We start from the raw sequence: 10,417 nt of genomic DNA, 5'->3' as shown, positions 1-10,417 counted from the left end.
AGCTGTTTTATAGATTGTTACAAGCTGCGGTCTGATTACAGGACATGTGCTCCCTTGTGCCACCGATCCTGCTGGTTTTAAAGCTTCCCGAGGAAAAAAAAAAAAAAAAAACCCAAAAAAAACGTTCCACTTGCTTTTTTTAGACTCTCACTTCAGCACAACCGACTTCCTGTCCTTTGGAGCAGGATGTGACATCCCCCCGATTTGAATACAGTTACCAGATGATGAACATGAGAACTACGGTATATGTACTCCGGGTTCAGTCGGTGCAAGTGATTTGGTTTTTCTGGAACCACAGAGGAACCTGAGGATGTGTTTAGATTTGCACGTAGGATCTCTATTCGAAAGGCAGAAGGAAGAGGGGAGGAGGCCCGGGCCAACCCGAAAGCCTGAGAGTGGGTGGTGCTGCTCATCAACCTAATACTTCATGAAAGTAAATAATGAAGCGACGTGAAAAGGCAAGCTCTCGCCCCTAAATGAAAGCACATGTGTCCTGACCTTCCATCGTTTGTTTGAATTCTCAGATTACATTGTTGCCATAGTGACTTTATTTTATTTTATTTTTTTCCTGCTCACGCTCTGTTTGGGCTAAAAGATGTTGTAACAAACTTGGTATAATTTGGGTCTCCACCCTATCTTAGTTTGTAGCCATTTGGATCGCAGGCTCAACATTGTGAATAAGAACGCTCAGCCCGGAGGAGAGCGGCGCTGTTCTCGACACACGTGCAAAACAATGACGTCTTGACAGCTGGGACCGGCCGCTTTCTCCGCGAAACGACTCGCATTTATCACCCAGCACCCGTGTCAGCGAGTGTCCTTTTTTTTTTTTCTTTTCTTTTTTTATGTGTCTTTGGGGGGTTTTCTATCCACAGCCAGACTCCGGGTGTTGAAATGCGAGGCCTGGCAGCTTTATGTTGTCTGCTATCTTTCAGCACTTTCACGGAATGTTTTCTTTTTTCTTTTTTAAAAAAAAGGGGTTTTAAACATGTCTCACTCGACTGCGTAACACAACTACCACGGATAATCCATTAGGAACCTCTTCACCGTAATCTATGTCCTGCGTGGGCGCTAGAGCCTTCGAAGATAGAAGTGAAGCGACTGTAAAACAGATTTTTGCACAACTATTTATGGCCTTTAAGTTATATCGCAACTACAAACTTCACTGCGTTTTATTGAGATTTTATGTGATAGACCAACATAAAGTAGTGCTTTACTGTAAAGTGTTAGAAAGAGGGTGTAGACACCATTTACTCTGATATCACTTGATAAAATCCAGTGCAGCCAATTGCTTACAACCTTGTTAGTTTCCAACATCCACCTGTGGCTAATTGAATCCGAGTACAAATGCAGCTTTTCTGTAAAGGGGTCAGAGGGTCATTAGGGAGCAAATGGCATCAGTAAGACCAGGCAACACACAACAAAAGCTAAAAGAAACCCCGTTTAAAGGTCCGTAAGAAACCGTGTATTCTACAAGAGACATACAGGAGGTGCTAAAAATGACATGCGTTGTGCTGTTTGAAGGAAAACCAACACCGCACATTACCCCGAACACACTATTCTAGCAATAAAAAGTGGCAGTGACATCACCGTGCTCTGGGGAAGTTTTCGTCTCCCAGCAGAAGTGAAGCCGGTCCGAGTCGATGGGAAAGTGGATGGAGCAAAAATACTGAGTAACGCTGGAAGAACAGCTTGCTAGAGCCAGGAAGAGAATTGAGACTGAGTGGGAAGGTTAACCTTCTCGTAGGACAATGACCCCAAACATTAGAACCAGGTTTTAAATCAAAACCTATTAAAGGATTAAAATGGTCAAGCAAAAGAGCAGCTAGAGCTGTTTTGCCTGGAAGGATAGTGGGAGAAAGTCACTGAATGTGCAAACTGGTAGAGGCATCCTCCAAAGACGCTCCTTTAAGCTATGAACTCAGAGGGTTAAATACAAATGCACACCTCACTTTTCGTCTTTTATCTGTAAAAACAATAACAAACTGAGAACTCAGGTATCCTTTCCACTAACTACAGTAAATGGCACCACTCTCCATTGGTAGTTTATAAATTCCTTTTAAACTACTTTCATCTGTTGTTGCAACATGCTAAAATGTGAGAAAGTTTTTCTACACTGTACTGGAGACATCAGGAATCAATGAGGAGGTATTGGCTGAAAACCGACACAAGATAAATAAAAACAAAACACACTTTGAGCAGTTATAAATTTGCCTTTTATTCATCAAGCTCTCAACAGCTCCAAAGCACTAAAATGTTTTCCCATCTATCAAATAAGGCACATTTTGGAATGCCGTTTCATGGACGTGAAAAACAGACCTGTAGCCGACGCTCCAAACCTCTCCGGTCCATGTTTCCCAAAAAAAAAAAAAAATTTTTTTAAATCATTCACCTCTCGCCTGCGTTCCGTCCAATTCAAACATAACATTATTGCAATATTGCATTGCAAACATCTCAAGAGATACACACACACGCACGCACACGCACGCACGCACACACACACACGCACGCACACAGCACAGAGAGAAACAGAACATTCCAGCTCGACCACATTTAAGTATTAACACATTACATTCAGTAAATATGTGTTAATCATAGAGGCTACACTTCTGTTAAATGAAATACTTCAGGACTAAAGTTGCTGATAATGTTAAAACTACTGTAAAGGATTTAAATAAGTGTAAATTGCACAAAGTAATATTTCATCCAAATCCAAACACATGCACATGCAAACTCGGGACAGTTCTTTGTCAAACACACCTTCCTGACAAAAGCATAGCACGTCCTAATCTACAAACAATTGTTTTGTTTTTTTTTCTAACAGTTTCCTGTCGTCGCTGCTTTAAGCAAACTACATCTCACAGTTTAATGTGCTTATACAGTGGTGAATATCCATCACTAAATAAGAAACAACTAAAACATAATCTCTGCATGTTAACACAATGAATCTGCATATTAGTGTTTACAAAAAAGAATACAAACGGCCTTAAGGCGGGTTAGTCGCATAGCAATGTGGGTTATTTATCACTGCTACCACGTGGAAAATACAATGGCTTATAAATGAGAAAGGGTATTAATTATGTACCAGCTTTTTCTCTAATAACATTCTATGTAGACATCAATATTTCCTTCTTAGTGAAACTTTGTTGCATATTCTATACAAAAAGTGTTGTAAAAAGTCTTTCCATAAATATTTCTGCAGGATATTCCTCCAGACGAGTGTAAAATAAAAACAAAAACGATTTCCCAGCTTTGATTATTTCTCAGCAATAGGCCCTTCTTCATAGACACAAACAAACAAAAAAAAAGCTATATATCGATAAACATCGGAACTCATGGCCATCAAATATATACATAAAACATCTTAGTCAGGGAAATAAGTTGCAGATTGCTTTAGAAATTTCAACATCTAGCAATGTTTCCAAAATACACATCTCATTCATAGAAAACAAAAAAAAGAAGCAAATTCTGATCTGATGATGTACTAGAAAATTCAAAATAGTCTACAAGTTCATTCTCTGTTTTTAATGTCTTCTGTCATTTGATTCTAGAGATGTCATTTATAATGGCACCATTATGTCCCGTTTCTGTGTGGAACCAAATAACACTGTTACTCATGAGGTTAATTTATAAGGCATCATTGGTATGTAGCCTGGCAAACCAGTTAGTGTCACTGAACAAAGCAAAAGGAGAACATTAACAGTAAGACAAATGGATTGTTCCCATTAACGAATGACTGTAAGAAGTCTGAAAAAAAAAAAATTTCAAAAAACAAAAAAAAATCCCAAATCTTCTGTTTAAAGGGGCACTCCGCCAGTTTAATAAATAAAGTTAGCCCATTCTCAGGTTTTGAAAAAGTAACACCTTTTCAAGACTGAGAAAATGACGTCACCAGCGTCCTAATGACACGTAATCTCACTTAATCTGAAAATGCCAAGTAAAAGGCTTCTGAGTTTTAAGCAGAAATGCATCAAGAAGACAACTCATGACTAGGACTGACTTTATCCCTAAAAAAAACTATACACCTGATCATTTTTCACGTCAGTGAATGTGTCATAGCTAAGTCAACCGTTTACACTGACAACACTCTTCAGTGTGGAAGTTGTAACGGAGGAAAGAAGACTCAGCTGTTCCGGTATTGCTAAGGTGATCTAAAGTAAAGCACAGAGGCTGTGAGAAGATTCCAGAAAGGAGCAACTTTCTATAGAGACACGTTGCCTCCTCCTGCAGACTGCTACTTTAAAACAGGGAGCGAGACATTTGCAGATAACAGGGAGCCAAACATATTTAATTAGGTTCCTTTGTTTTTTTTCCCCTTTGATGAATCCAGTTTTGCCTGTTATGAAGTGTACTGGAGTTGAAAGTGTTGGCTTTGTTTTGGAAATCAGCTAAAAGTCCATTCATTTTTACATCAAATGCACACAAAGAGGCTGTTGTTTACAGTTAGAAATAGTAAGTTTCAGTGCTCTAACTTTGGTTTTGGAGAACGTCATTTAGTTTTATGTTTCATTGCATTCTATTTCGATTGCGGAAAGCACTGTTTTATTTTGTACAGCTCTTAAAGAACTCAGAATTGGTGAAAATGATCAGCAACAGGTTGGAGATCTCTAATATTAGCATCTTGACCATTGACACCACATGGCGTTCACAGGAAATCAAATCACAAGGGATCTTTACACCTGTCCTGTGAATGCAACGTGATCCTACTGTTAATGGCACAATAAGAGGTGGTCTTTATGTAGACATATGGCCAGATGCCTTTAGTACTCGATAAGAAACAAGTTCTGTGCTACAATTAGGTGCCAATTGTTTGCATAAGCATTTCATTGCAAGCAGATGAGAAATGAAAATGCACTAAAGCCTATAACTGGTTAAAAAAAACAAAAAAAACCATCTGGTCTTTGCAAACAAATATCCTCTAAGCTAGTTGTATTTAGCAGGAAAATCAGATTACATCACATTTATGCCAGGCATGAGTCGATGTACTTTCAGCTCTCCATATGTGATTTAATCATCCCCAAAAACACAAGTTAATGCCAGGTGTGATGTCATCTTTTAACAGGCAGTGTAGTTTATAAAATATTATGTTATGGGACCATATGGAAAACAAGTTAGTGGGAATTTGAGTTTATTCCAAGTGACTGAAAGTGAATAAGACATTTGCTTTTGTTAGTGTTAAGCCTTTCAGCTTTGTGGACTAAATCCCTGGAGCGCCCTTTTAACTGAAAAGTTGGCATTTAGCTTCATTTCCACACACACAGCAATGTACCAGTATGACTCCAAATACTGCAAGTAAATGTGTACGTGTTTTTGTTTTTTTGTGCTTTTTTTCCTCTTTTTTTTTTTGACAAAAGCAATATTTTCTAGGATAAATGCAACCACAACAGATTATAAGGAAAAACAAAACAAAGCGTGAGGTCCAAAGTTTTATAAGCATTTTGTTCTGTTGTGAGGATCTAAAAAGAAATAACATCTATGTTGATATTCCATGACAACAGACCACAGTGGGATTGTTATTGCCAGCTGGAAACGCTGGTCCAGCAAACTGCTCTGAAGCGAACACCCGCCATGCCAGTTCAACCGCTAATAGAGGGGCTTTAATCTTTTTCTCATCCTTTGTCACATCTTGAACCTCCATCAGACTTTCTGAACATCACAGTTCGCACATACACAGTTCCACCTCTGAGCCCACGGCACTCACCCGTCACTCTTGAAATCTTTTGAAGGCACGTACATGTTACGGTATAAAAATATACTCAACCAGCGTTTAAAAGGCATTCGGATACAGTACATATAACTGGGGTCACAACTCGCATGGAAGAGAATCCTTGAAAGGTAGATTCCAATCATTTGAAACTAATACAAAAGTCCCTCTGTAATTCTTCAGATCTACAGTTTGATAATACCTCCCGACGTCACAAAGCTTATGATAGAAGGCACTGAAAAACGGACTGTGTTACATCACTTTCAGTATACATAACAATTATCAGCTTTGCCTTTCGCAAGCCAGAGTTTGAATTCAGTTCCTCCACTTAGAAATGATCTCTGCACTTATTCTGATCTTAAAACGGATACGTCAGGATTTTCAAAGTGAGGTTCCATTAAAAAGTTATAATTAACCAACATCTTACCAGCAGTAGATAACTTCCTAAAAGAAAAGCAAAGACCAAAGCAAACAGCTACCATCCTACACAAGGCACATGCCAGTATTAGATTATCACAGTATGATAAGCTTGAGTAACAATACTAGAGTATCGCAGTATTTACACAAAAATGAAAAAAATAAAAAAATACATATATATAAAATGCATATCATGTCTAATTAATTTATAACAGGAGAATGACAATTATTCTAACTGCTGCTAAATAATTTACATATTGCTAATTATTGCTATAATAATCTTATATTTTACATTTGCTTACAGTTATTTTAAGAGACTTAAAAACTCTAAAAACACCCATAAGATTTAGTAGTAGTTTTTCTGTTCTTATACTTCCTTTTGACTTTATGATTTTACTCTTGGAGTAAAATTGGGAAGGTTAGTATCCTTCTTTCAGCCACACATCTGGCAGTCCACAGTAACATGTGGGGGAGGGGGAGCATAAAGATACTTATTGCTCCATGCTGTCCAAGAAGACGCTGGTGACTTCTGCAGTCTCTTTTGAATCTCAACATAAAAAATTTAAACTGAATGAACGGCATAATGGAAACATTTTCTGGTACTGAAATTGTATCTTTGAAACCTCAGGAAGATTAAATATCAGAAACCAGCTCCTGCCCACTGCCAAATCCAACACTTTTAGTTTAAGCAGGCACTACTTAATGAACCTGTAAACCCTTAAATCGTTTGCATTGGGTTGCTTTTACACAAAAGTCAGTTATTACTTTTAATATTAGGAAAATAATGAAAGTAGGAGGCAGAGCACCAATAATCTTCCTGTATAAAATCATGCTGTGCTTTCTTCTACTCTATAATTTGTATTATTTGCTCACATTTCAAGTGTTAGCTTTTTGTTTCCTGTGTTGTTTTTTTTTCTCCGTAGGAGCTACATCTAGTCCGTTTCCGTTTCTGTCTGGTTTTGCTTCCGCTGTAGTACCTTCCTGGAGGAAGGCGTCGGCTGAGAAAATGCTTCCATCAACTAATCGATCTCCCTCTCCTGCTACTATTAAAGGGCCATTTTTCCTCTCCCCTGTTGCAACATGATTGCTCGGTATGAGGGATTGCTGTGAAGTCAACAACAACGCAAGTGATCGTCTACTGTCGCTACGAGCTCATCCAGGAGGCATGGAAGCTGCAAGTCATAGACTAGATGCTGGGTTTCCCCTCTTGACATCACACTGAATAATAAACTGAGCTTAAAATACTGTTTGATAACTAGGATCAATTGGAATGTAAGTGTGATTGAACTGAAAAAAGATTTTGTGAATCGCCTGGAGACATTTCTTGTGAATTGGCGCAGTATTAATAAGCCAAATTTTTACCAAGAGTAATTTACCTGACAGAAAAGTAAGGCAGTGCAAAAATACATAAAATTGCACATATATATATATATATATATATATATTTTTTTTTATCACAAAGTTGACCTGGCAAGAAAACCCCTACGTGGCATTTTCAGTACCTGAATCACACAGGAAGATCATTGGTGGTGCACTGCCTCATACCTCCATTTCCTGTGCAGATAACCCCCACTGTACAAGAGATAGCATTTTAAAGGTTCATACCAGACATTTTTCCTACAAACTGCTGGCCCCTCTCAGACTAGTGGTTAGCTTCAGCCTATAGATTCAACTAATTTGGATTTATGCAAAAATAAAAACGCAAACAAGCGTCACATAACTTTTAAACAAAACCTCTCTTCAAATACCCTGAGCCATACCGTTAGATTCCTGCATAGCCTCCCTACTCAGCAGTTAGCTACTGGACACAATGGTGAAGGCTTTGGAAATATCTACAAGATATAACTACAATGCATTTCAATTCCTTTACTGGCTTGTCAAATGCTAGTGTGACAGTTTAACTTTTAAACTTATAAAGCATGGCAAGAACTTCACTGCTATAAAGAATACTGTTTAACAAGATCATATTCAGAGAGAAACTTGTCCTATAGATCGACTCTTCTTTTGATTTGAAGCTTCAGTAATCTGTCCAACGTCTGCTGCTGCTCAATACAGCTATCTCCAAATTTGCAAAGCTAAGAAAAATCTCCAGAGGGGTTCGGTGAAACCGCTTCTGTCAACATTTTCAAAAATCCATCTGAGGAGCGACGCTATACGACTGAACCTACAGTAGTTCCTAAATACACATGGACGCAGTAACACAATGTGATACACAAACAGAAAAAAAAAATATTCCATATGTCCCAGTTAAAATTCAAATTGCACACTAGAAGAAAAAGGAAATAAATATGTGAAATGTAAGCTCGGGATGTATGGCACTTTATCCCTCAGTTAATTCACAGTTAGTAAGATGTGCTGCTGACCCCGAAAACGAACGGTCGAAGGCCTTCTTTTTTTGTTTTACCATCGCTAGAAGCCCCCTGACTAAAATGTTCACCACATCGCATACTTCACTTGGCAGGAAAAAGGAAAGCAGATCTCTGTAAACACAAAGCCAACGAACCCCACGGTGAGGTATTGACACTAAACATATCGTCAGTGACACCAATACGATACATGCTTGGTGCTAATTCATCGACACGTTAATTTGCTGGAGTTAAATACACATTTGGAGTAATGCGGTTTCTAGTACATGGTTTTACAATTTGCGTGCAAGATGAATGATCCTGATCTTACAGAAGGAAGGTGTCAAATAAAAAGAGCAAACTAGAGCTACCGTCTGGAAGCAGAGCGGATAAGAGGGGAAGACCTGCTTGTCAATAGGCAGATAACATGAGTTATGATGGGAAGGTTCTTTCCCTCTGGGTAGAGATGATTATTGCACGCGGCGGCAGTAGTAGCCCAGGACTTTACATTTCTCACACAGGTGTTGTGGGTGCTCTTTACTCTGGTCAGACACATCCAGGCCGTCCGGCTTCTCCAAAGGTCGCTGGAGGAACAAACAAAACAAATAGTGAGTCAGGCTAATTAAGTAAAGAATGACACTTTGGTTTTGACCTGTTACCTGCAAGGAAGTGCTTTCCACCAGGTCGTTTGCCAGATCCTGATATAGTCATAACCTCTTATTGCCAACAGATGGTGCAAATCTGAATGTTTTTATGTCCTAAAGTGTTATTCTCAGTTCTGGCAGAATACTTACACATCGATACCAGAGCCCACACTCTGATTGGCTGAATAGTCCCACGAGTTAACTCCTTCCCTAAATCGGCAGGCGCAACCTCTCCGGTGGTAAACGTTTACATCAAATCCTGTTCACAAAGTTTCTTCTTCTTATAATCTCTCCATTTTAACTGAGGCGTAAACATTTTGATGTCAATCAGAAATAAATCCCCCATTTGTGATAGAAATCCTTCACTTAGAAGGGGGGGGGAAATCAAATTTCAAAATGATTTATGGAGACTCATAAAACTGAATTGATTATGCACATTTAAATCAAGTAAAGCTGTTAGTTACTACACAGTTTTATCAGCAGTATGTTTGGCCTGATGCACACCACATGGAAGTTCTTCATAAAACAGGTTTGGACTGAGCACAGTCAGCTCAGAGATACGTAAAGCCTCAGCATGCGTTAGCTGTACCAGAAACGAGGGAAATTTTCATCTGATTATGATGGACCGTTTGGAAATAATAGCATCAGGTTTCTTGGAATCATTATCAGCTACAAAGGAAACGTTTCAGAGCGAGCACGTTTGGAGGTGATTTTAACAGCCCATCTGGAAATTTTTCCCTCTCATTTATTCCTTTCTTCTCTGGATTATTATATTTTTTTTTCCCCACCTCAAAACACTTATTTATTCCAACTGCTTTAACTAAAGGAAACCCGGTTAGTATGGGTCATTACAAAGAGATACTTCAGACTTCCACTAATGACTCTTCCAGCAAGATCTGGGGCTTTACTACTGCTGTGTCAAAGATGTTAAGTCCCAAAGCAAAACTGGAAAATCTAATGGACATTTTATGGTGCTCCCACAGTGGTTTCAGGGAATCGTGGTGGACGCTCTTTCCCCTGCTGAACTGCAGTGGAGCAAGAGACTCATTCAGACTGAGGACGTTAACTGGCTACTATTGTCCTATTGAAAACTAGTTGTGTGTGATGTAACAGCGGGATGCCGTGAAATCAAGATTCGACGAAGTGTGAAAATATTAGAGTTGGGACTGTTCTGATCCAATCTGGGGTTTTTCTTAGATCAGATATCAGGGTGAGGCCACAGATACATAATCCCAATCCAGGAGTGGTTCTGTTTGATGTCGAAATAAATCCAGCAGCTGACTGAATATCAGAAAGTTGTTTTAGTTTAG

At 38.9% G+C, this 10,417-nt stretch overlaps 1 protein-coding gene across 1 annotated transcript in view; it reads right to left on the bottom strand.

Moving 5' to 3' along the window:
* Nucleotides 1–2,196: 2,196 nt before the first annotated feature.
* Nucleotides 2,197–10,417, bottom strand: part of zcchc24 (zinc finger, CCHC domain containing 24) — a 47,558-nt gene continuing 39,337 nt past the window's right edge. Inside the window, exon 4 of the mRNA XM_008429477.3 lies at nucleotides 2,197–9,047. Coding sequence (XP_008427699.1) covers nucleotides 8,934–9,047 — 114 coding nt within the window. The 3' untranslated portion in view covers nucleotides 2,197–8,933. The remainder of the gene's footprint in view (nucleotides 9,048–10,417) is intronic.

Source organism: Poecilia reticulata, chromosome 15 (assembly GCF_904066995.2).
Source record: "Poecilia reticulata chromosome 15, P_reticulata-male-v2, whole genome shotgun sequence".
Taxonomy (NCBI): Eukaryota; Metazoa; Chordata; class Actinopteri; order Cyprinodontiformes; family Poeciliidae; genus Poecilia; species Poecilia reticulata.
This window is presented reverse-complemented; position numbering and strand designations above follow the sequence as displayed.